This window comes from Chiloscyllium punctatum, chromosome 5 (assembly GCF_047496795.1).
Source record: "Chiloscyllium punctatum isolate Juve2018m chromosome 5, sChiPun1.3, whole genome shotgun sequence".
Taxonomy (NCBI): Eukaryota; Metazoa; Chordata; class Chondrichthyes; order Orectolobiformes; family Hemiscylliidae; genus Chiloscyllium; species Chiloscyllium punctatum.
This window is the reverse complement of record NC_092743.1, coordinates 18,107,745-18,135,317: the sequence shown is the minus strand read 5'-3', so window position 1 is coordinate 18,135,317 and position 27,573 is coordinate 18,107,745. Positions and strand designations below refer to the sequence as shown.

At 41.0% G+C, this 27,573-nt stretch overlaps 1 protein-coding gene across 1 annotated transcript in view; it reads left to right on the top strand.

The window, feature by feature from the left end:
* Nucleotides 1-27,573, top strand: part of vapal (VAMP (vesicle-associated membrane protein)-associated protein A, like) — an 83,354-nt gene that overhangs the window by 14,981 nt on the left and 40,800 nt on the right. The window contains exon 2 of the mRNA XM_072569846.1: nucleotides 22,027-22,179. Within this exon, the coding sequence (XP_072425947.1) occupies nucleotides 22,027-22,179 (153 nt within the window). The remainder of the gene's footprint in view (nucleotides 1-22,026; nucleotides 22,180-27,573) is intronic.

Below are 27,573 nucleotides of genomic sequence, written 5' to 3'. Positions count from 1 at the left end.
TTCTGGAAAGACCACTTCCTCCGCAACTCCCTCGTCAGGCCCACATCCCCCTCACCAACCCAACTTCCACTCCCGGCACCTTCCCCTGCAACCGCAAGAAATGCAAAACTTGCGCCCACACCTCCCCCCCTCACTTCCCTCCAAGGCCCCAAGGGATCCTTCCATATCCGTCACAAATTCACCTGCACCTCCACATACATCATTTACTGCATCCGCTGCACCCGATGTGGCCTCCTCTACATTGGGGAGACAGGCCGCCTACTTCCGGAACGTTTCAGAGAACACCTCTGGGACACCCGCACCAACCAACCCAACTGCCCTGTGGTTGAACACTAACTCCCCCTCCCACTCTGCCAAGGACATGCAGGTCCTTGGCCTCCTCCATCACCAGACCATGGCAACACGGCGCCTGGAGGAAGAGCGCCTCATCTTCCACCTCGGAACCCTCCAACCACAAGGGATGAATGCACATTTCTCCAGCTTCCTCATTTCCCCTCCCCCCACCTTGTCTCAGCCCCAATCCTCTGACTCAGCACCGCCTTCTTGACCTGCAATCTTCTTCCTGACCTCTCCACCCCCCACCCCCTCTCCGGCTTATCACCCTCACCTTAACCTCCTTCCACCTATTGTATTCCCAACACCCCTCCCCAAAGTCCCTCATCCCAACCTTTTATCTTAGCCTGCTTGGCACACCTTCCTCATTCTTGAAGAAGGGCTTATGCCCGAAACGTCGATTCTCCTACTCCTTGGATGCTGCCTGACTTGCGCTTCACTTAATGTTGTGTATAGAATGCTGCTTCTGCTGCTCAGTATAGAGAGACAGTCCTATTTTGTCATCAGGTTAATGTCTCAGTTTTAATTGCTCTTGGCATGTTCTTTTATGTTCCTCGTACTATGTTTGAATGTTTGGATTGATGATGTGGTGAAGAGAGTGATATGCCAGGCTACAAGGTTGTAAATTATGTTACAGTTGTTAATTCACAGTGCTTCATGAATGCCTTGTTTAGAGCTGCTAGTTCATGTTGAATGAATCTTTCTTAACGTGGTGCCACACAATACAGTGAGGAATATATCACTGCAGACATAAAAGTTTGGCTCCAAAAGGGCTGAGACATGAGTACTTGGAATACCATAATACACATATGATCTCTGACAGGCCAGTCTGGCAATTGCAATCTTAAAGATGTAGCTAACTTAGTTATTTGTGATGTTACCAAATTACAGTTGTTTAACATTGAAGATTTCCCTCTCTGCCTTACCACCCTCAGTGTTTTTTCCAAATGGTGTTCAACGTGGGCGGCAAGGTGGCACAGTGGTTAGCACTGCTGCCTCTTAGCGCCAGAGACCCGGGTTCAATTCCCGCCTCAGGCAACTCTCTGTGTGGAGTTTGCACATTCTCCCCGTGTCTCCGGTTTCCTCCCACAGTCCAAAGATGTGCAGGTCAGGTGAATTGGCCATGCTAAATTGCCCGTAGTGTTAGGTAAGGGGTATATGTAGATGTAGGGGTAGGGGTAGGGGATTGGGTGGGTTGCGCTTCGGCGGGGCGGTGTGGACTTGTTGGGCCGAAGGGCCTGTTTCCACACTGTAAGTAATCTAATCTAATCTAATCTAAAAACATGGATGTGTACTGACTCATCATCTGCAGGAGGGTAGTAACTAATGATCATTGAGAATATAGCAGTTATTGACCAGCAAACAGCTGCTAGCTACTTTTGAATTTGATACTTATATCAATATTACATGAGCTGCCCCAAGTTGAGCAACAATCAAACCGTTCATTCACCAAATCTTTCTTGTGCATATTTGTTCAGATTTCATGGCGACTGAAGTTGATCACTCCCAGGTGACATTTATCACTACTGTGAGACTTCTGTTGTCTGTTCTGCTGGTTGGGACAGGGTACTCATTGATAGTGATGGGGAGGTCTTGGACTTCAACTGTTGAGTATGATTTGGTGAATGAGACTGTTGGATTGTTGCTCAACTTGGGGCAGCTCATGTAATATTGATACAAGTATCAAATTCAAAGTAGCTCGCAGCTGTTTGCTGGTTAATTTCTCGATGCAATGCAGTGATTAGTCAATAACTGCTACATTCTCAATAGTAACACTTCTATAATCAAAATCCACTTACCATTCTATCAGTGCTGTCCTCTCATACAGAGTACGGTACAAAAGAGGCTCTTTGGCTCATTGAATCTCCAAAAATGCATTACTATCTACAGTAGTCCCATGTTTCTGGACATGGCCCATAGCTTTGAATATTAAATACTTGAAGTGCTCATTTTAAAGGTTGAAGTTACCTGCCTGAACTCCCGCTCTGCATTTCAGATCCCCACCACTTTTTGGGTGAAAATTTGTTTCCTCAAATCCCCTGTAAACTTTCTGCCTTTCACCTTAAAAGTTTGCCCATTGTTCTTCACCCTTTCGACCATGTTTCCTCCAGGTGCTCAGATTTCCTCCCACAGTCTAAAGATGTGCAGGTTAGGTGGATTGACCATGATAAATTGCCTATAGTGTCGGGGCACGTGCAAACTAGGTGGATTAGCCATGGGAAATGCAAGGTTACAGGGATAGAGTCTGGGTGGAATGCACTTTGGAGAGTTAGTGTGGGGTCGATGGACAGCTCTGGCACTTTAGGGATTCTGTGATTTTATGATGAAGGGAAAAAGCTGCTTTCCATCCACCCTATCCGTGCCTCTCATAATCTTATGCACCTCTGTCCAGTCCCGTTTGTTTTCTTTGGAACAAAGAAGGTTAAATGTGAATTTATCCAGCCACTCTTCATAGCTGAAGTTCTCCATACCAGGGAGCATCATGGTGAACCTCCTGTACAATGTAATCACATCCCTGCTGTGGAGTGTTGACCAAAATTATCAGTTTCCCCTTTAAGTTGTATTCTTGGAAATAGTTCCTTTGCGTGCAAGGTGAAAGACTTTGACAATTATTACTTTATTTTTCAGCAGTGGTTAAGTTCTGTTCTACCAAATAATCACACCGAGACTTCATTAACTGTGGAAGGTAGGCGACACAGGTCATTCTTTGGTAACACGAAACTCTGAATAGTGCTAGAATGCAATTCCCAATCTATCCTGATGGACCCAAAAGTACTGTGTGGACCTAGCAATATAAGATGGTGCCTCAGGACACCCTAGCAAGTACCTGTGTATGATGAGGATGAAGTTTAATGACACATCCATACTTCAAATGGATTCATGTTTTAAATTACTTTTTTGCAGTCCTCTGTTTTGAATGCTACACACTCTCTCAATTTTGTTTTAAGTGCAAAGTGCTGGAGACGCCTAACAGGTCTGGCAGCATCTGTGAAGAGAGCAACAGTTTGTTTTTTCAGTCCAATGATTTGTCCTCTTCCTTTAAGTTGACAAATTTTGAAATTATACTTGAATTTTTAGCACCAGTCCCTGTGTATATTTGCCACAGTTTGCCATTGAGTTTTGAATGTTTCGTAGCTTGTTTGCCATCCATCTACAAGTTATTTTCTGGGGTTTGGGGAAGGTTTGGGGCAGAGAGAGCGAAACACAAGCCTTAAATATTCATTAATCAGAGGAGGAGAGCACTGGTAGACTGAACGAAAACAATGTAATAGCCAGGGGTAAAGAGGATAATTATAGAATGGGACTGTATGTCATGAGAGGGACTGCTATGAAAAAAAGTTAAACTTTGTGTTACAATGCATAATATGCTGTAGAACAGGAGACATCGACGATATGTCATTGAGAATCAATGGGGAATTAACAATTTCATGGTAGAATAGATTTAAATTGTGGAGAAAAAAGAGGATGTGTAGTCACTTAAGATGGCTGAATGGCAGTACAAAGCAACAAAGTTGGTTTTGAGGGGTTAACTGGTTGTTCCCTTGGTGACAATTTAGAACGTGGGAGCACCATCTTAGGATGATGGGAATATCCTTTTGGACTAAGATGAGAAATATCTTCACCCTGAGTTGTGAGCTTAGCCCAGAGGCTTTTGCATACTCCACCATTCAATATATTTAAAGCTGAGATAGGTGCCTCTGAATAAAAGGATTTAGAGACACATGAGAAAGTGAATTGAAACCCAAGATTATGCATGATTATGTTCACTAGTGGTGGAGGCTTGATGGCTGTGTAGTTTACTGTTGCGACTATTATGTTCACAATGATTTAAAACAAAACCTGGTGAGATTTAGATTAAGTTGTTGAGGTACATAATACAAAAAGTACAATATTCTGCAGGCCCATAAATAAAAAAAGAAATTTAGACTGTGTGCGGGTCCTGGGCTGCCTCCACTGCCGGGCTCTGGCTGCCTAGTGCCTGGTGGAGGAGGGCCTTATCTTCTGCCTTTGGGCTACACTGGCTCAGTGTGAAGTTCAAGTTTCCTCATTTGTTCCCCCCCCCCACCTTGTCCCGGGTCCAGCCTTCCGGCTCGGCGTTGCACTCTTGGGCTGTCCTGCCTGTCCGTCTTCCTTCCCGTCTATCTGCTCAATCCAATCACCTTTGGCCCTGCCTTCGTCTACCTATGACATTCCACGCTACTTCCCCTCCCATTTGTCACTCAGCCTCCTTTAACAAACCCCTCATTCCTGGTGAAGAGCTTGTGCTCGGGATGTCGACCCTCCTGCTCCTCAGATGCTGCCTGACTGGCTGTGCTTTTCCAGCACCACACTCTTCGATTCTGATCTCCTGCATCTGCAGTCCTCACTTTCTCCCAGATGTGATATTCTGTCATACCCAGTCCTCTGCTTGTACTCTTTGTCTAAGCTCCATTTTAATTCTGGAGCTTCTGTTCCCATGATCGTTGAATTTTTTTTTGTATATTAGCCTTAGTATTGGATGTATGGAGGCACTGATGGTATTAGTGTTTGAGACAAACTACAACTAATTTTAATTTCCGCCTCTTCTGTTTTGGAACAGGAGTAGGCCATTCACCCCTTTGAGCACACTCTACCATGGCTGATCTGTGGCCCAATTCTCTCTGCATATCTTTGCTTAATAGTTTTCTTTATCAATCTTAGATTTAAAATTAAGAACTGATCCAGCATCTACTGCCATTTGTGAAACAGAGTGCCAAACATCTACCACCTTTTGTGTTTCCTGACATCTCTCCTGTACTGCCTGGCTCTAATTCTCAGATTATGACCCCTAATTCTAGAATCCCCAACCACTGGAAGTAGTTTATTCTTTATCTAACCTGTCTTCTCCTGTTAATATCTTGAAGACTTCGATCAAAATTACTGTTTAACATTCTAAACTCTAGAGAAAGAAAACCAATTTGCATAATCTCTCCTTGTTACATAATGTCTGAATATCATTCTTGTAAACCTACTTTGTACTTCCTCTAAGGCTAATATATCCTTCCTAAAGTATGGTGTCTAGATGTGCTCACAGTATTCCAAGTGGGGTTTAATTAGAGTTTAGTACAACTGCAGCATAACCTCTGCATTCTTATACTCCAGTGCTCTAGATATAAAGCCAAAGCATTCCATTAACATTCTTGATTATTTTCTGCACCTGTTCGTAATTTTAAAAATCTCTGCACCTGAACTACCAAATCTCTTTTGAAATCCGCAGTATTTCGTACCCTGATGTATATTTTTTTAAGTCCAAAATGGATACCTCACACTTGACTTACATAAACTCCATCAGCCAGTTTTGGACATTCACTTAACATAAAATTACAAAGGGATATTGTTAGACTATCATCTACAGTGCTTTGTATCATCAGCAAATCCACGAAAATTCACAGAAGAAAGGATCATAGAAGGGTCAGTAATGCTTTATAACACAACTTGCATTATTATTTTCAGGCCTTTATCACAGCAAAATGTTCAAAACATTTCACAGTTAGATCCAAGCTGTCAGAGAATGAGAAGAGATGGCCAGTAGCACAGTGGGAAATCATTCAGGAGTTTATGAAGATAAAGGGTGCAAAGCACTGCAACAGGATTTGGAGAATGAACTTCAGCATTGTTTGGCTCTTCTTGAACACTATTGGTTATATCAGTATTGAAATGTTTCACTAGTTTGAGTAGAAGCTGGTTCATGCTTGAGGAAACTGAGTCCATAATTAAATGCTTCTGTGGTTCTATTGATATCTCTACATCAAAATATCTAGGAGTATGTTGACTATTACTTGAATACTTTACATGAATTCAATAATGAAGCAGGTCATGGGGCAGAATGGTGGTTCAGTGGTCAGCACTGTTGCCTCACAGCGCCAGGGACCGTAGTTCAATTCCCGCCTCTGTGCGGAGTTTGCAAATTCTTCCTGTGTCTGCATGGGTTTCCTATGGGTGCTCTGGTTTCCTCCCACAGTCCAAAGATGTGCAGGTTAGGTGAATTGGTCATGCTAAATTGCCCAGTGTACAGGGATATATAGGTTAGGTGCATTAGTCTGGAGTAAATGCAGGGTAGAGGAATGGGTCTGGGTGGATTACTCTTCAGAGGGTCTGTGTGGACTTGTTGGGCCAAAGGGTCTGTTTCCACACTGTAGTATTCTTAAAAAAAAAATGGACCTCTAAGGTTGGAGAAAACAAAACAATAGACAGCAATAGTGAATTCGTAGGAAAATGAAATAATTCTATATTTATTAGGAAGATATATTAGGTAGACATGATATCAGAAGGTTAGATTTTAAATTGTACAAATCTCATTAAAATATAAAGTAATGATTAATCTAACCAGAGGAAAAATGCTGTGTCCTGATGTATTTTAAAATAATTGAAGGGGGAGATTACAGACACTATAGATATTCTGTAATCCATCCCATTGGATAGAAAGATGTTCCAGATGACTGGTTATCTGGACTGTTCCATATGACATCTGTACTTGAGAAAAAGTGATAAAATGTGTCCAGGGAGGTATAGACTTGTCAGTTCAATATTGATGTGGGAAAAATAATGGAATTCTGACTGAAGGGTAAAGCAAAAAAACGTCCAGGAAGTAAAAATATAACAATGATCATTTAGCTTCGACATGTAGCAGAATGGATAGCTGAACTTCAAGAGAGCTGAAAGTGTGTTTAAAGAATAGTTCTTCAAAGTGACAGAAGAAGCAAAGTACGGTCCCAAAAATGTTCAGTGCTGATATCACAGTTATTCGGCATTTATGTTCTTCATTTGTTAAAAAAAAACTGCATAAATTTGATGCCACATTAGAGAATGATTGGGGAGTTACCAGAAGGTATTACTAATTTGTAGATTGAGCATGAAATATAAGTATGAGATATTAGCTTTTACTAAAAAGAAAGAAAATCACATTATAAAATGAGAAAATTAATTGAATCAAGAATGGAAGGAGACTCAGCAAAAACAGAAATCTCTAAAAGTAATGTTACAAGTTAATAAGACAATTTTTAACAAAAACCAAACAAGCACTCAACCATAATTCCATATGGATGGAAATTAAGTATAAGGACGTTATATCAAAGTTTATTGGACCATTCAAGTCCAAATTTAAGAGTATAGTGTGTGGGGTTCTGGTTGCCATACTTTTCTCTTTTTCATGCGATATGGGTATTGCAGGCAAAGTCAGCATTTGTTGTCTTTGCTTGGCCTGTTTAAGACAGATTACTAAAAATCAGTATTTGCTCATAGGTCAGAATGGATAGGATGGTAGCTTTCCTCCCCTCAGCATAATTTTATCAGTTGTTACAGTGGGGTTTGACCCTTGTACCCAGAGCATTAGTTTGGTCATCTGGGTTACCAGTTTGGTACCATTATTTCTATGCCACTGATAGGCTATATCAAAACAAAATCCGAGGTGGAAAAGTTTTCATGTATGTTCAGTAATTTAGCTCTGGTTAGCACAGACTTTAGTTGCTGGACATTTTTCTAGGTGACTAATTTGAGAACACAAATGGTGAAATCAGTTGCAGTACTGCTAAAAGCAATCTGCTGTATAACCTTCTGTATAACCTAATTTAGAGAAATGGGAGCTTTATATCAATTTAACTTCTACTGTTAAGTAATCAGGTTTTGGTTGACATTGACAAAATATATACAGAGGAACTTCAATTATCTGGCATTCAACTAACTGAATTTCGGATTATCCGAACAAGATCGCAAGGTCACAAAGCTTAGCTAACTGTGTTACCCAGGATTTAATTAACCGAACGAAATACTCCCGCCCGTGTCATAGAGTCATAGAAACGTACAGCTTGGAAACAGATCCTTCGGTCCAACTCGTCCATGCTGACCAGAGAGCCCAACCCAATGTAGTCCCACCTGCCAGCACCCAGCCCATTACCCCTCCAAATCCTTCCTATTCATGTACCCATCCAGATGCCTTTTAAATGATGCAATTGTACAAGCCTCCACCATTTCCTCTGGCAGCCCATTCCATTCATGCACCATCCTCTGTGGAAAAAGCTGCCCCCCCCCCCCTAAACCTATGCCCTCTAGTTCTGGTATATAAGTGCATTCTAACATCTCTCCTGGATGGCCTGGGCCTATTCTTAAAATATACCCAGTTTCTAGATATTTTTTAACTAATAGAAATAGTTTATTTGTACCTACCCTGTCTTTCCTGTTAATATCCTGAAAATCTTGATTGGATTAACATTAACATTCTAAATTCTGTAGAGTAAAGGCTTAATTTATCTAAACTCTCCTCACAATATAATCCCTGAAGTCCAGGTATCAACCTTGTAAACCTTCACTAAGTTCTACCAGGACCAAAACATCCTTCCGAAGAAGTGCTGCCTAGATCTCTTCACAGTGTTCTGAGTGGGGTCTAACAAAGGTTTTGCATGACTGCAGCAGAATTTTAAATTCACCAGCTGCCAGAGTGTGATTTCAGTCAATGTCCCCAGAGCACTAACCTGGACCTCTGGATTACTAATCCAGTGATATTACCATTATACCACAGTCTCCCCTTTAGATATCATTAAAGAAATGTAGACCTGTTCAAATATTATGTTTATATTAAATCCAATATTTATCAATGACGATCTTTGTAACTTGCATCCAAAACAATTGCCTTTTCATTTTTAAGTTGTTTATGGCTATTTACGATAATTCACCTACTTTTTGAAAATAAATGTTCATCCAAAATCTTATCCCTGAATCTAGATCATGCTTCAGGAAACTTTGGCAATAAATCATCAGAGTTGTACTTCTCGCTTCATCCAAAACCTCAATTTGTCATAATTTACCTGTTTTTGATATTGCAATAAGTGACTAAAAATTTTGTTGCTTGCAGTGCTTCTGAGTCCAATTGTTGGGCAATCTATGACCACTTTTGGCCATTGAGCATTGATGCACTGAAAGTAACTTTCTTGGCAAATCTTTAGCCAGAAGACAATGTGGTTCAGTTTTGCTGTTGTTGACTAACGATTGCAATCACACAGGCTAGTCTAATAGTTAACTGAGTAGCATATAACACAGTTAACTATTAGACCAGCCTGTGTGCTTAAAATTATACAAGAGTAGTATTTTAAGCAATACAGAGGAACCTTGAATATCCGAAGGAAACTTTTCTTTCGGGCTGTTTTCCCTGGACCATCGGAGGCTGAGTGGTGACCTTATCGAGGTATATAAAATCATGAGGGGCATGGATAGGGTAAATGGGCAAGGTCTTTTCCCTGGGATGTGGGGGTGCAGAATGAGAGAGCATTAGATCGAAGGGTATGTTTCCAAGCTTGTACATCTCTATGACTTGGAGCTTCCTAAAGTGGCAGTTGGTGCGGATTCAATTATTAAAGTCTGTAACAAGTTTTTATTAAACAGTGTATCAAAGAATATGGGTCTAAGGCAGCCTTACAGAATTGGCCACAGATCAGCATGATCTTATTGAATGGTAGAGCATGCTCAAGGGGCTGAATGGCCTACTCCCTGCTGCTAAGTTCCTAACTAAGCACCTCCTATAATAGACGTTCTGGACTATTTACTAACCGGGTAGAGGGTCCTTGTTAGAAGCTAATGATCAGAGTCCAGAATTGCAGAGCAGAGTTCTTACAAGATAGTTGGACAGCAAAATTTCAACATGTCTGCAAAGGGAGACATGTTGCCACAGCTTTTCAAATGATCATCATGATTTCAAATCATTGATTGTAAATGACAAAAGTAGTGGACCCAGCACTGATCCTTGTGGCACTCCACTGGTCACAGGCCTCCAGTCTGAAAAACAACCCTCCAACACCACCCTCTGTCTTCTACCTTTGATCCAGTTCCTTATCTAAATGGCTAGTTCTCCCTGTATTCCGTGAGATCTAATCTTGCTAATCAGTCTCCCATGGGGAACCTTGTTGAACGCCTTACTGAAGTCCAAAAAAAATTTATCTACCGCTCTGCCCTTATCAATCCTCTTTGTGACTTTTTAAAAAAACTCAATCAAGTTTGTGAGATATGATTTCTCACGCACTAAGCCATGTTGACTATCCTGAATCAGTCCTTGCCTTTCCAAATACATGTACATCCTGTCCCTCAGGATTCCCTCCACCACAATTTGCCCACCACTGACGTCAGGCTCACTGGTCTATTGTTTCCTGGCTTGTTCTTACCACCTTTCTTAAGCAATGGCACCACGTTAGCCAACCTCCAGTCTTCTGACACCTCACCTGTGACTATCGATGATACAAATATCTTAGCAAGAGGCCCATTAATCACTTCTCTAGCTTCTCACAGAGTTTTAGGGTACACCGTATCAGTTCCTGGGGATTTATCCACCTTTATGCATTTCAAGACATCCAGCACTTCCTTCTCTGTAATATGGACATTTTTCAAGATGACTCCATCTATTTCCCTACATTCTATATCTTCAATGCCCTTTTCCACTTGGCAAGTTGACTCTGGCTATGGCATGTCCATGGAACTGGGCATGACATGCCTCTGCAAGTTCTTAGATGCCTTAGAAAAGGCAAAAAGCTTGAGCATATTAATTGTGTTTGTGGAGAACAGATCGGTTGAGCATATAAAAGTAGCTAAACTGACCCTTTACGCTGCTTTGGCATCCCCCATTCCATAAGATCATAGAGATCTACAACATAAGAAAGGACTCTTTGGCCCATTGAGTTGGTCATGGTCAAAAACAGCCACCTAACCGTTCTAATCCAACTTTACAACAGAATTTGTAAACAGAAAATGGCCACCTGCCCTGACTTTGCAAGTGAATAGCTAAATATGTCTTAAATGTTGAGTGTTTCTGTTAGGTTCTTTTCCCGAGATTTCGCACATGAGATGGAATTCACACACACCAACTTCTGAAAACGGTTGAAGTTTATTAAACTTGTACAAACTAGATGATCTCCTTTGCAGGCACGCAAAGTTGAGTCATAGTGAGGCCCTGAATAAAGAAAATACATCCCTTTGTATAGGTCAGTTGGCAATGCTTATAGATCCTCTGGCCACTCCCCCTACAGTCACATCCCACTGAAGACAACCCTCTCACTCACAGTCACATGTTACCCCAGGTACAATGGTAGGATAAGATGATTCTCTGAGATAATGCTAATGTCCTAATCCTGGGGAATTGTTACACAGATGATTTCCTGACTCCGTGATTCCCCAAGACGATGCAGGTGTGAGGTGTCTTAGCTTTGGGGGAATGGCTCAAGCATTTCTGAATGGAAGAGACTGATTGATAGTTTAATTTGATAATCATAAGGGGAGTAGTAGCAAATGACTGTCTAATTGGGGTGTGGGTGATTTGCATTCTTGCATGAATGTCGACCCCCACCCACTTTCAGAATGTTCACTGTGCAGTTTAACTCTTGAATGTTACATTGATGCAGAGAGGTATTCCAATTTAATCTTTTAACATTATATTTCTGCATCTGCCACTATTACAGGCAGTGAATTCTTGATATACACTACCTTCTGGGTGAATTTTTTTTTCTTTACAATTCCTATAACCCTCTTACCCCTTAGCTTAAATTTATGCTCCTTATACATTGATCCCTCCATCATTGGGAAAAGCTCCTTCCTGTCTACTCAATCAATGCCCCTCGGATCTACACATCACAGTAGTGTCTTACCTGCTCCCAAACAAAGAACTTTCGTTGTTGCTAATGAGCTTGTATTCTGAATTCCGCATTTTTATTACCTTCCCGGGTTCCTTTGGTTTCCTTTTTGAACAAAAACCTATCTACTTGCACCTGAATAATATTCAGTTACAGGCTCCATCAAGTTTTGAGGCAGAATTCCAAAGTCGCACTATTATCTTATGGAAAAGTTTCTCTTTATGTTTGTCAAAAAAGATGACTCCTAATTTTAAAACAATTTCCCCTACTTCTGGACTCATCTACAAAACATTCTTTCCACATTCATGTTGTCACGATCTTTTAGACTTCAATCAAATCACCTCTCATTCTTTAAAACTCCAGTGGAAAGAGGCCTAGCCTGTCCAAGCTATCCTCATAAGACAGGAATTCATTCTAGATCACAACTGAATAAACTTCTGAACCATCTCTAGTGCATTTACGTTGTTAGGTTTTTTCCCCCTAAGATTCTTATACACCTGATGCAACTACAATATGCCAACTTAAGTGACCAGCCAAAATTTATTAAGCAAGTACAAGCTGTGGAGGAACCCTTAACACTCTTCACAATGCTTGTGAAGCCATGTCAAAGATCTCCCTGAACAAAGGAAACAGTCCTTCCTTTATATAGAATCTTTACATCACAGTCAGTAATGCCCACAAGACAGCCCTCATCCACTCCCTCATGGTCACATGCCACTCAAGACGCAATACTGTGACCTGATCATCTCCAGAAACAATGTAATGTAAATTATCCCTTAAGGGCCAGGTCTGTTGATAATCATTTTTCTTAGCGACAGGGTGTGGTCAGAATTCCGACTGCACTGTCTTCTGAATAGCGGGTGATAATGTAATTCTTTTATTCTGAATAACTAGGAAATGGTCGTGGGATGGGAATGTAAATTCCTTACATTCCTTACCTGTAAGATGGGGATGTCCCACTCTAGCCTCAGGACATCCAATTTCCTGCAGGTCAACAGAACAAATTAACCCTTTAATATCTCAGCATCCTTCCTTAAATTAGACGACTGAACCTGGACACAGTATTTGAGATGTGGTCTCATCAACGCCCTGACTAACTCGCTTTCACCGTATTGAATGCTGTACGTGCCTGCTAATGCTGTCTGATTCATGAATTGAAATACTTAAATTGCACTTCAGAATTTCATACTTGTTCTTTAAAGCAATACTCTGCTTTTTCTTTTAAAAGCAAGATATGGTGGACGGAGAAATAGAAAATACTAGAGAAGCTCGTCAGGTCTGATGGCTTTTATGGAGAAAGAAACAGACTTAATGTTTTGATCTGAACTCTAAACACCTCCATCAAATCATCTTTCATTCTTCTTTGCTCCAACAAGACAAACCTTAGACCCCTCAATCTTACGTCATAAGACATGCCCTCCAGTCCAGGCAGCATTCTGGTAAATCTCCTCTGCATGATACATTAGGGACATTTTAAACAACTCTTGGATAAGCACGTGGATGATAGTAAAATTTAGCTACTTGCCAATCAGATTGAACCTTTCCATAACTAAATGAACTTTGGAAAATTAACATCTGTTCATCCACTGCATCATTCGCTATCTCTTAAGTCCTTAGGGTAAATTAGTTAGGACTGGGAGCCTTACTAGGAAAAAGTGAGGACCGCAGATGCTGGAGATCAGAGTTGAGAGTGTGGTGCTGGAAAAGCGCAGTCACTCAGGCAGCATCAGAGAAGCAGGAGAATCGACGTTTCGGGCATAAGCCCTTCACCAGGAGCCTTACTAGCCTGCAGTTCAGCCAGTTTGCTCAGAACTGTTTCCCTTATCAGTATAATTTCAATCTCATAAATATGTGACAGACATTTTTTATTTGCATTATCTACAATGAATACTGAATCAAATTATTTATAAATTTCATCCTCGATTTATTTATTGTCAACTCTCCATTCTCTCTCTCTTGCAGATCATTGTTCACTTTACTTGTGTTTTACGTTTTAGAATACTGGAGAAATGCTTGCTGTCATTTGTGTCTTTCTACCAACTTTCTCTCCTCTAATTTAGTAATCTTAATTAACCTATTTGTCATTGTATGGTGTTCTTTATATTCTGACCAGTCATATGACGTTATATTCATTTTTGCTCAACTGTGTGCTTTTTCCTGATATTTGAGACTTTCATAAACTACTTTAGTTAACTAGATAGAATTTTTATCTAGTATATTCCTAGATATACTACGAATGCACTTTGAGTATTTGCAACACTCTCTTTAAGTGCCTGCTGCTGCTCTAATGATCTATCACGTATCCTAATGCCCCAGTTCATGTTATCTTACACAGTTTTTATGCCTGCATAGTTGCCCTTATTTAGGTTGGCTTTGAAACTTACTCTTGTCTCTTTCAAACTGGACATAAATTTTAATTGTACATGTTCTGCTATAACATGCATTTCGTTAAGACAAATTTGCTATAATGCGATTGATGAATTGGAGACACTGTTCGTAAAGTGCAAACTTTTAAAGCATGTATTGGTCATAACATGTTCTGGCCCCATTAGTTTAAACGGTGCTGCTATTGCACACGGGATTGCATGAGAACGGAAGTACCACGTTATAGCAGAACCAACTGAAGTTACTGCTCCCAAGCAGGTTTCTTTACTTTGAAACCATTCACTAATCCTGTCATATGACATAATAAATCTGGTATAGATTGTTCCTTGGTTGCTTCCAGAATGTGCTGCTCAAGAAACTATCTCAAGCATTCTTTAGATTCCTGAATTAGACTAATAATTGGAGTTCAATGTGGAAAAGTGTGAGGTGATTCACTTTGGAAAAGAGTAACAAAAATGCAGAGTACTGGGCTCATTGTAAGATTCTTGGTAATGTAGATGAGCAGAGAGATCTGTGTCCAGCTACACAGATCCTTGAATGTTGCCACCCAGATTAATAGGGTTGTTGAGAAGGCATACATTTTATTGGTAGAGGGATTGAGATGGGAACCATGAGATCATGCTGCAGCTGTACAAAACTCTGGTGCAGCCACATTTGGAGTATTGCGTACAGTTCTGGTCACCGCATTATCGGAAGGATGAGGAAGTTTTGAAAAGGGTTCGGAGGAGATTTACTAGGATGTTGCCTGGTATGGAGGGAAGGCCTTATGAGAAAAGTCTGAGGGACTTGAGACTGTTTTCATTAGAGAGAGGAAGGTTGAGAGGTGACTTAGTTGAGACATACAAGATAATTAGAGGGTCAGGTAGGTTGGACAGTGAGAGCCTATTTCTGAGGACGACGTTGGCTAGCACAAGGGGACATAGCCTTAAATTGAGTGGTGATAGTTAAAGGACAGATGTCAGAGGTAGTTTCTTTATTCAGAGAGTAGTACGGGCCTGGAATGCACTGTCTGCAACAGTAGTAGACTTGCCAACTTTAAGGGCATTTAAATGCATTTAAGGGCATTGAATCGGCATATGGATGTGAATGGAATAGTGTAGGTTAGATGGGCTTCCGTTTGGTTCTACGGATTGGCGCAATATCGAGGGCCGAAGGGACTGTATTGCGCTGTAATGTTCTCCGTTCTGTGTTCTCATTGCAATAAGACACAATTGTTCCAGTTGTGACTTCAGTTTAAAAATAAATTAGAATTCACAAGATTATTGGCATTCCTTTATCACAAGCACCCAATGTTTCTAGCATGTTTCCTTCATTGTGACTGCTGTGTGAGGCCTTTTGATCATTCCCAGGAGCTGGGACACAATGGAGGGGACAATGTTTGTGCATGTGTTGCCAATCAACAGGCAGCTTTGGCTAAGATTGGTGTCAGGCTTTTTGAGTGTTGGGGCTGCACTCATCCAAGCAAGTGGGGAGTATTCTGTCACATTCCTAACTTGTGCTTTGAGGATAATGGGCAAGTTTTGGAAATCAGGAAAGGAGTTATTTGTTGTATGTCTGACTTGCTATTGTAACCACAGTATTATATGGCGTGTCCAGTAGAATTTCTGGTCAATAGTAATCCCCAGGATGTTGGTAGTGGAGAATTCTGTAGTGGTAACGCCATTGAATGTCAAGGTGTGTGGTTAGATCACCTCTTCATAGAGATAGTTGTAACCTGGAGTGAAGTGATAGTTACTACTGAACCCAACAAGCAACTGGTAATTCCACTCGTCCTTTGAGTACAATACTCCTCATTAACCTGTATTTTCATTTACCAGCACAAGTCAGTCCCATCACCCTTTGGGTGAAAAATGTTTTCTTCATGGCCACTCTAAACCCCTTGCCTTTCATCTTAAAATTGTAAGACCTACTTTTATAGACTCCACAATTAAAGGGAACAGTTGTTCCCTATCCACCCTGACCATGACCCTCAACATCTTGTACACCTCATTCAGGTCCCTCCCTCAGCCTTATCAACTGTAAAGAAAACAAACTGAGTCTCCAAATTGTCTTCATAGTTATAATGTTACAACCCAGATGACATACTGGTGAATCCTGTCTGTACTGTCTCCTGTGCAGTCACATCCCTTGTGTGGCAACCAGAACTGCATATTGTTCCAGTTGTGGCCTAACTAGAGTTTTATACAGGTGATAATGAGAGAGAAAATCTTAAAACATGCTTTACCACGAGGCACACAGTATTTGGCAAATTGTTGGAACTGAAGGCAGGCAAATCAGCAGGACTTGTTGGTCGGCTTCCAAGGATTTTGAAGAAAGTGGATGCAGAGTTCGTGGAGGCGTTGATCAAAATAGCTCAGGATTTATTGGATTTATGAAGGATTCCAGTGGATCGGGAGGCAGAATGCAGGAATCCAGTTAGCCTAACATTAGCCTTTGGGAAAATGCTACAGGGTATTATTGAGGAAGAGATAACAGGACGTTTAGAAGAGCTGAGTCATTATGATGCAAGGAAAGTCCTGTTTGTCTAATTTATTTGGTAACAAGCAGAGATGAGAGAAGAGTATCTGGTAGTTTGTAGCACAGTTGAATTTCCAGAAGGCATTAAGTATGGTGACGTAAAATGTTGTTGCTCAAGATAGGATATTGCCTAATAAATTGATGGAATCCTTGATGTACAGCCTAATATGCAAATACAAAAGTAAAGATTTTGTAAACCCTCGTAAGTCACTTGTCAGTTGTGTTCCAGCTGAATGAAAAGCTTTGGCTTTGAATGAAAGGATTACAGGTTCAAGTCTGATTCTAGGGCTTAAACATAATGTTTAGGGCTGACACCAGTGTCGTATTGAGGAAGCGTTTCACTCTCAGAAATGCCAGTTTTTGGACCAAGTGTATTAGGGGATGTGGGTTATTGATTGAGCCAGCATTCATTGCCTATTCCTAATTGCCCTTGAAAGGAGAGGTGAGCTGCCCTGTTGAAATGCAGGAGCCCATTTGGTGTAGGTACATCTGGAATGCTGTTAGGGCAGGAGTCTGCGTGCATGGGTGTAAAAGATCCCAAGCACTACTTTGAAGAAGAGCAGCTGCATTATTCGTGGTGTCTTGGCCAATATATCTCAATCAACAGGGCCAGCAAACAGATGATATGACTTATCACATTTGTGGAAGTTTGCTGAGTGCAAATTAGTTGTTGTGTTTCTTGCATTATAACAGTGACTACACGTACTTGGCTGTAAAATGCTTAGATGACTGTTGACGTGAAAAGTGTTATATATTTAAGTTTTTAATTGCTTTAATTGTAGAATTGTAACCAATTCTTGGCAGCACACCTGTGTGCGGAAGTAAAGACCTTAGGTAAAAAGGAGATGGACTACAACAGTGCTGAGGTGACAGAGCTGTTTGGATGTTTACAAGGTCACAGAGATTTAATAGTGTTGAATGTGGAGCCTGGATGTCTGTAATTCTGTAACATAGTACAGATTTAGATAATTGATATAAAAAGAGAGGGAGCTGGTGAGAATTTAGTTGACACTTGGTTCTGATTTGAAGTGCACTGTATGAAATGCTGACAAAAGCATATTCAGTAGTATCTTCAAACAGTAAATTATATATATTTGTAAAATAACAAATTGCTCGGCCATGGGTAAAGGTAAGTGAAGGGGTACTATTTGGATAGCTTTTCCAAGGAGCTGGCCGGGCCATGATAACCTAAGTGGCTTCTTGTGCCCCATGATTCATGGGAGCGTTTCACACTCAGAAATGCCAGTTGTATTGTAAATTGAATTCCATTGAATTCACGTTATAGGTGTTCTTGATCAAGCTGCCCAGGAATGTTTGAGACTCCTGAGCAGGTGGCCCTTGAACCTGGGCTTTCTTGTCCAGAGGCAAGGACATCACTATCACAAGACCCTTTGGAATTTACAGGATAAGCGATAGCCACTTACTTCTGATTTTTAATATTTAAACAAGTTACCTTTAAACTGACTAGATTAGATTAGATTCCCTACAGTGTGGAAACAGGCCCTTCAGCCCAACCAGTCCATACCAACCCTCTGAAGAGTAACCCACCCAGACCCATTTCCCTCTGACTAATGCACCTGACACTATGGGCAATGTAGCATGGTCAGTTCACCTGACCTGCACAAGTTTGGACTGCTTGGGGCTGCCATCTAAAAGGTGCGTTTTACATTTTTTAAGAAGTTATTTTTGGCTTGGAGGCTGACTGGTTGGGGTGGGTGTGTGAGATGTGTGAAGCAAGTGTAAATATGTTACTCCCAGATTGAATTTTTAACTGCTTTTGTATAGGTCCTCTTAGTTGGCTGGGTGATGTTTGTAATGCAGAATGATGCTGATAGTGTGGATTCAATGCATGCACTGTCTGAGGTTACCGTGAAAGGTCCCACCTTCTCAACACTCCACATGCCTGAGGCTTGGCGACCTTCTGATTAAACTCCTCACCATTCATCTTTTTCTAATCAGAAAGCAGCCCTCTGGTTCTCGGAGACTATAAAAATTTACCTTAATGCCATAATAGAGATGCAGGTTTTTTTCAAGTGTGCTGTGCAAACTCCAAAATAGTACATTTCTGCTTATGTCTTTGTTTCTGTTCATTGGATTATTGCAAATTTGAGCTGCATTTGGGATATGACATGTATGTTATGTTTCATTGGGATGGCTAAATGGCCTCCTCCTGCCCCTTAGCAAAAGTGAGGACTGCAGATGCTGGAGATCAGAGTCAAGATTAGAGTGGTGCTGGAAAAGCACAGCAGGTCAGGCATCACCCAGGGAGCAGGGAAATCGATGTTTCGGGCAAAAGTTCTTCATCAGGAATTCACTCATTCCTGATCAAGAGCTTTTGCCTGAAACATCTATTTTCCTGCTCCTCGGATGCTGCCTGGCCTGCTGTGCCTTTCCAGCACCACTGTAATCCCTATTCCTGCTCCTTGTCTCTGAGCGTCTGCCACATTTGTGCCACATTCAGACTATACTTCACATTGCCTAACTGTAACTTACTTTTGCTGGTCTGCTCAAGTTCTCGTCCATGCTGCTACCTCTGGGGTTGAATATTCCTGCACACTCCCAACTGGACTCCTACCTTGCTCTATCCATAAATTTGACACTAACACACTTGACCACTCCTGTTGAAACTTGACTTCTAAGTCAAATTCACTTATTATCCCTATTTCCACTGACCTACGTTTTTTCCCATTTGAACAATGCCTGTATTTCAAAATTCTTAACTTTGTTTTTAAATCCCTTCAAATTCTTCCTCACGCATTACAACAGGGCTTCCCAGGGTTGTGATTAGAGCCCAAGGTGCAGTTGTGAGCTATGATTCAACAGTGATCACTGTGGAAGTTTGACACTTAGACCTCCATTCTGAACAAAACCGTTCCTGCTCTTCAGTTGTCATGGAGGGGTCATAAGCTTTGGCATTTCCTCCTGAAAGCTGTCTGGCTCTCAACCTGTCTTTTCTCCTCACAAATATATCTTAAAATTGAACCTGTTGTCTAAGATTTTGGTCATCTGCTGTAGTAAGTTGTTGGATATTTTGGTTTCAAATTTTAATGCTCTTGAGAAGAGCCTTAGGATGTTTTATTATGTTAAAGGAAAGTTTATTTCGAACACTGTAGTTCATATTCCCAAATTAAGAGAAGAGCTCATGTTCTTGAATTCAAGTAACATCATCGAATTATTGAATGTATGCTTGGTTGGCATGCAGGAGCTGCAGTTTCTCTATTGTTTTTGCATTTGGGGTTCTGAGTTCCTTATTAATCTTTCCTCATCTGTTAGTAAAATCTGTTAGGAACATAAATCTGCTGATAATTCAATGTTTGCTGGAAAATGGAAATTATATATTACGGTATTTAAGCAATTTAATTTAGGATGAATAGTTCTGAAGTGTCATTGGACCTGAAATATTAATTCTGCTTTCTTTCCACAGATGCTGCCAGACCTGTTGAATTTTTCCAGCTACTTGTATTAATGTAATTTGGGGTTTTTGTTTCATACAATGATGGGGAAAATTGCCCACTATCACCCAGTCTGACCTCAGTAGTTGACCAATATATGCATCTTTATGATGGTTGTGGTTCAATTTCAGATTTTTACCCAGCTATTTTAAATCTAGATTCTAACAAGCCAGGTGCTAAATTCCAGTTACCAACTAATCAATAATTAAAATGTTGATCCTCCTATTATTATTACCATCTGTACACTTTATGGAAATTAACTTGATTTTCATCTTGAGCTGATGTGTTATCTACATTTATTTAAGTTATCAACTTACATTGCTCCTAACAACAGTAATTCTAGTATTTGGTCCTTAAGTGACATGGCTATATTGTAAGGAAAAAACTATCTTGATCACATCATTGTTGGTTGTCTGTTGTACAAATTCTCACATGGGCCTGAGGCGACTATTTTTGAAAAGTGTTTGGTCAAACTCTAGTTATTGTGGAATAGCAAAAACTGTCTCAAAATCAGGTGAAGTAGGGTGTTTTGTGATGCAGTGAGGCATTTGGCTTTGTGAGTGGTATTTTCCACCAGTAGCATGTTCCCCTGGTATAAGTCAATTTACCACAAAATTGAATAATATCTACAAATGTTGGTGTTGGTACAGTGATAGCTATGTAAGTCTTGTGTTGCAATGATTATCTTGTTGAATTGAGCAGCGTATTCCTTTGGTTGGTTACAATGGTAGCATTGGACTGTACTGAAGGAGACCCTATACCCCAAGCACTGCAGCAATTTAAGATAGCAGCTCACAGTAGTCATCTCCAGTGCAATTGGGATGGACACAAACTGCTGGCCTAACCAGCAATGTGCACGTGCCTGGAATTTTTTAAAATATCTGGTGTTAGATCTGATTTGTGTAATTAAATAGCACTTATTGAAAAATGCTGTGAACTAACAGTCACAGTAACACTAATTTGTTGAGCATGTGGTGACTTAGTTACATCTGTTGTAGTGGCATACATTCATTTACAGATGCCTGTTCTCTGCAAACCAAAGAGATATATTCAAACCTGTGTACTTCTGAATTGCTAAGAGTTTGAGAGTCAATAATTCTCTATTGCTTAATCCATGGCAATGTCTTGGCCAATTACAGTCAATTTGCAAACCAATCGGCATTATCTCCTGTAGTTTAGATTGTTATCGTTTGAAATTTACCATTCTTGGGTTTGTCTGATAGTGCAAGGTGAAAAGCTTCATGAACATGCTTCTTTTCAGAAATGATACAGGTCTATGTTTCACAGGTCTATGATTTAAGATATTTGACACAAGAAGCAATGGAGACTTGACGAAAATCTTTTTCAGTGCCGTGGGTGGTTGGGATCTGGATTGAATAGCCTGAGTGCAGTTGGGGCATATTCAGTTAAGGCATTAAGAAGCAATTGGATTATTATCTGTAAAGGAAGGGAAGAAGCATTGAGAGAAGGCAATTGTTCCTCCAGGATGAGCAAAATGGCTGATTCTTAAGCTGTACCAATTGGACGATTCTGAGATTCTCCAATTCTAAAATTAAAACTCTGCCCTGTCTTTCTGATATATTGGCTTGAGTTGAAAGTGTGAATTTGTTTAAGACGTATCTGTAGTTATACAGAATTGAAATTGCTTGTTTACAAACGTTTGAATAGAGAAGTTTGTCCTTTTTAAATGGATTTTTAAAAATCTCTCTATGCAGGTCCATTTACAGATGTTGTGACTACAAACCTCAAATTGAAAAATCCAGCAGATAGGAAAGTATGCTTCAAAGTGAAGACCACAGCACCACGCCGGTACTGTGTACGACCTAACAGTGGGATTATTGATCCTGGAACAACGGTTACTGTTTCTGGTAAGAATAATGGGAAAGTTAGGTGGGATTCAACTAAATCTAAGATCAACTTTATTAGTTTTAACAAATGTTTCACTGAAAACTATTTCTCATTAGAATTAGTTGGAAATGTGTTGGTTTAGTGTACACAATACAATGAGTGCATTTGTTGATTAATATTGCATGCATGCAACCAAGTGTTTGTAACTTGAGATTCATATCTATGTGCTGAGTGTGGCAGTGTTCATAAATGTATGATTATGTTCCTATGACTTAAACTGTAAATAGTAATGAGTACTGTACTAAAATAGCAAGTATCTGGCTTTTAATAATTTTGCAGGCAGAGTTGCTGGAGATCATCTAACTTTTTGCAAGGGGTTTGACTTGGATATTTTTAATGTGACTAAGTAATTTCAGCCTTAGTGGTGTACCCAAGTATCTGTTGCCCTTGTCCTTCTGGATAGTAGTGTTTATGCTTTTGTAAGATTCTATTTAATATCTGTAGCACAGATGGTACAGGCTGCTGCACTAGAGGGAGTGGATTTGGTGCCAATCATTTTGTGCTGGATAATGTCAAACTTATTGAGTGGTGTTGAAATTGAACTCATCCAGGCAAGTGGGTATTCCATTACATTCCTGGTTTGTGCCTTATTGCTAATGGAGAGAGGAGCCAGGAGGTGAGTTATTTTCTGCAGGATTTCTAGCCTATGACCTGCCATCATAGCTACAGTATTTACATGGGTAGATGGTAATCCTGACATGTAGTTAGTGGGAGATCTAGTGATGGCAATATTACTGAATGTCAAAGGTAGTGATTCAATCATCTTTTATTGGAGATGGTCGTTGCCAAGCATTTGTACTGGAACAGCTTCTCTTAGGGGTATGATAAGTTCTGAGCGCAAGTCCTTCAGTACTATTGCTGAAATGTTGTCAGGGCCCATAGCCTTTGCAGTATCCAGTGTCTCCAACCATTTCTTGATATCAAGTAGAGTGAATCGAATTGACTGAAGACTGGTGTCTGTGATGTTGGGGATCACTGGAGGAGGCCAAGATGGATCATCCGCTCAGCACTTGTGGCTGAAGATTGCTGCAAGTGCTTCAGCCTCCTCTTTTCCACTGATGTGTTGGGCTCTTCCATCATTGAGATTGAAGATATTTCTGGAACTACCTTCTCCAGTGAGTTGTTTAATTATCCACCACCATTCATGACGGCAAGACTACAGAGCTTAGATCTGATGTGTTCATGTGGGATTATTTAGCTCTGTCTATCACTTGCTGTTTATGCTGTTTGACACATAGGTAGTCCTGCTTTGTGTCTTCATCAACCTAACACCTAATTTTCAGTATGCTTGGTGCTGTTCCTGGCATGCCGCTCATACATAATTGAACCAGGATTGATTCTCTGGCTTGTTGGTAATGGTATAGTGGGGATGTGCTGGGCCATAAGGTTTAGATTAGATTACTTTAGATTAGATTACTTACAGTGTGGAAACAAGCCCTTCGGCCCAACAAGTCCACACCGCCCCGCCGAAGCGCAACCCACCCATACCCTTACATTTACCCCTTACCTAATACCAGGGGCAATTTAGCATGGCCAATTCACCTAACCACATCTTTGGACTGTGGGAGGAAACCGGAGCACCCAGAGGAAACCCACGCAGACACAGGGAGGACTTGGGTGAAGATTGTAGCAGAGTACGATTCTGCTACTGTGAAGGCCCACAGTGTTTCTCTGTGTCTCGACTTGAGTTGCTAGCTCTCTTTGAACTCTGTCCCATTTAGCATGGTAATTGTGCCACATTACATGATGTAAAGTATTCTCATTGTGAAGATGGAGCTTTGTCTTTGCAGGGGCTGAGTGATGGTCACTCTTACCAGTACAGTCATGAATAGGTGCAGGTACGGCAAGCAAGTTGGTAAGGATAAGGTTAAATATGTTTTTGACTTTTTGTTCCCTCACTACTTCTCACAAACCCAGTCTAGCAAGAGTGTCTTTTAGGACTTGATCAGTCATGCTGCTGGGTCCCTTTCTTGGTGCTGGACACTGCAGTCTCCTACTTAGAGTACATTCTCCACAGTGCCATGCATAATGTCCTTTCAAGTGTTGGTCAATGTGGAGGAAAGGAGCATTGATATATCAGCTGAAGGAGTGGTGGTGCTTGGTAATCAGCAGGTGGTGTGATTTGATGTGCGATTTCATGGTGTCTGGAGCCAATTTTGAGGACCCCAGGGGTTTTGCTTGATGAGACAGGCAGCTCTTCCAATTTTGATACTAACCCTCAAATATTGTTAAGGAGAATTTGCAGGGCTGGCAGTTATTTTTTGCTGTTTTCATTTCCAGTGCCTCTGTTGATGCCAGGTTATCCACCTATTTTAATTCCTTTTCCCCCTTTCTAAAATTTTGTCCAACTGAATGACTTGTTCATCCATTTCAGAATGCAGTTAGCAGTCAATCACAATGGTAATACCATAAGAAACAAGAAACAGGAGTACGTTGTTTTGTTTGTTTAAAACTTGGCAGTCGACCCAGCTAATTTACTCCAGGAATATCCACTATACACCTATAGTTATAGTCTGGGCTACCTACTTAATGTTTCGAGTGGTCTGGCTTAGTCCGTAACATCCTTCAACAGAATAAATGCAAAAATTTTCCTCAATGTCACTGTATTCAAATTAGCACAGGCTTTTCAAAATAATTGACATATAACTCAACACATCTTTTACAAATGGGTAACATCACTGCCAATGCATTCCTGTTGCATAATCATTATGCTTAAACATTTTAAACAAGCAGATACCACCGTTTTTAGTGTGTCCTTGATTTACTTAAAACGACTAACACACCACTGGGAAGTTCACCTCCAAGTTGTGTGCCATCGTGACATGGCAATCTCTCCTGAGCAGCTGTGGGAATAGCTCCCACACATTGCCTGAAGAATAGTTCATTTGGGGCGAACTTATCTGGTTTCAGTCAGAGAAACTGTGGCTGTAAATGGAGGTCAGAGGCTGAATGTTCTGCAGTTGGAAACTTTCAGTATTTATCAATACCTATCCTCCATCTGCAAGGCATAAGTCAGGAGAATCGTGGATTTCTCGCCATTGGTCCATATGTTTTCGGTTCCAGCACCATTGACGTTTAGCTCCATGCAAGGCAAAGCAGCCCACTTGATTGGTACCCATCCACTATCTTAAACATGGGCTCCCTCTACCATTGCTGTACCCTGGCTATGTATGGATCACCTACAGTTTGCCTGCACCATTTTGTAAAAGCTTCTTCTAAACCTCGTACTTCAGAAGATCAATGGTGACAGATGCATGGGAGTAGCACCTCCTACAAATTTCCCTGCGAGTTGTATACCATCCTGACTATCTGAACTGCATTCATCACCCTGTCAGTTTCTAGGAAATCTCTCTTTAGCAGCTCCATAGGAGTACCTCTTGCACATCAGTTCAAGAGGTTTCTCACTACCACCTCTTGAGCATCATAGAACATAGAAAATAGAAAATAGAACAATACAGCACAGAACAGGCCCTTCGGCCCACGATGTTGTGCCGAACTTCTATCCTAGATTAAGTACCCATCCGTGTACCTATCCAAATGCCGCTTAAAGGTCACCAATGATTCTGACTCTACCACTCCCACGGGCAGCGCATTCCATGCCCCCACCACTCTCTGGGTAAAGAACCCACCCCTGACATCTCCCCTATACCTTCCACCCTTCACCTTAAATTTATGTCCCCTTGTAACACTCTGTTGTACCCGGGGAAAAAGTTTCTGACTGTCTACTCTACCTATTCCTCTGATCATCTTATAAACCTCTATCAAGTCACCCCTCATCCTTCGCCGTTCCAACGAGAAAAGGCCGAGAACTCTCAACCTATCCTCGTACGACCTATTCTCCATTCCAGGCAACATCCTGGTAAATCTTCTCTGCACCCTCTCCAAAGCTTCCACATCTTTCCTAAAGCGAGGCGACCAGAACTGCACACAGTACTCCAACTGTGGCCTAACCAAAGTCCTGTACAGCTGCAACATCACTTCACGACTCTTGAATTCAATCCCTCTGCTAATGAACGATAATACACCATAGGCCTTCTTACAAACTCTATCCACCTGAGTGGCAACTTTCAAAGATCTATGTACATAGACCCTAAGATCCCTCTGTTCCTCCACCTGACTTGGTAGGAACCCTACCATTAACCCTGTATTCCGCAATGCATTATAAATGTTGGCCCAGCCTGTGACAGGTGCCCACATCCCATTAATGGAACAACACATTCAGTTTGCCTTTGAGTTTTTCAAAAGTGTGCACTTGGAATGATAACTGTTGCTTTTACCATAATTTGAATTGAAATATGCATGAAAACGGAGCACTATCGCTAAGAGTTTAATAGTGGAAAGCATTAAATATCTAATAGAAGAAACAACATTGCTGCAAGTACTCAGCATATCTGATCATTTATGTCAGAGAAAGACAGAGTTGACTTCCTGTGTCAGGTACAGCAGTTAATGAAGAAGGCTAATAGCCTGCTGGCCTTCATAACAAGAGGAATTGAGTATAGAAGCAAAGAGGTGCTTCTGCAGCTGTACAGGGCCCTGGCGAGACCACACCTGGAGTACTGTGTGCAGTTCTGGTCTCCAAATTTGAGGAAAGACATTCTGGCTATTGAGGGAGTGCAGCGTAGTTTCTCGAGGTCAATTCCTGGAATGGCGGGATTACCTTACACTGAAAGACTGAAGCGACTGGGCTTATATACCCTTGAGTTTAGAAGACTGAGAGGGGATCTGATTGAGACATATAAGATTATGAAAGGATTGGACACTCTGGCAGCAGGAAACATGTTTCCGCTGATGGGTGAGTGCCAAATCAGAGGACACAGCTTAAAAATACAGGGTAGACCGTTTAGGACGGAGATGAGGAGAAACTTTTTCACCCAGAGAGTGGTGCCTGTGTAGAATGCTCTGCCCCAGAGGGCAGTGGAGGCCCAGTCTCTGGATTCATTTAAGCAAGAGTTGGATAGAGCTCTCAAACAGAGTGGAATCAAGGGTTATGGAGATAAGGCAGGAAGAGGATACTGATTAGGAATGATCAGCCATGATCATATTGAATGGCGGTGCAGGCTCGAAGGGCTGAATGGCCTACTCCTGCACCTATCGTGTATTGTCTATTGATCTTTTATCAGACATGTCAAAACTGAGATTGAAACAAAAATGTAGCAATCATTGAAGTATGAAACCAAGACATCTGGATGGTGTTAGAATGTTGATCAACTGTGCTATAATTGAATGGTGGGACAGGCTTGAGGATTACCTGTACCTTTTCCCATGTTTCTTTGTTCACAGGAAGATTATCTTTTGACTTCATTTTTCACTTACTTAATAAAATTGGTGGCTCTTTAGATTTATATTAAAAT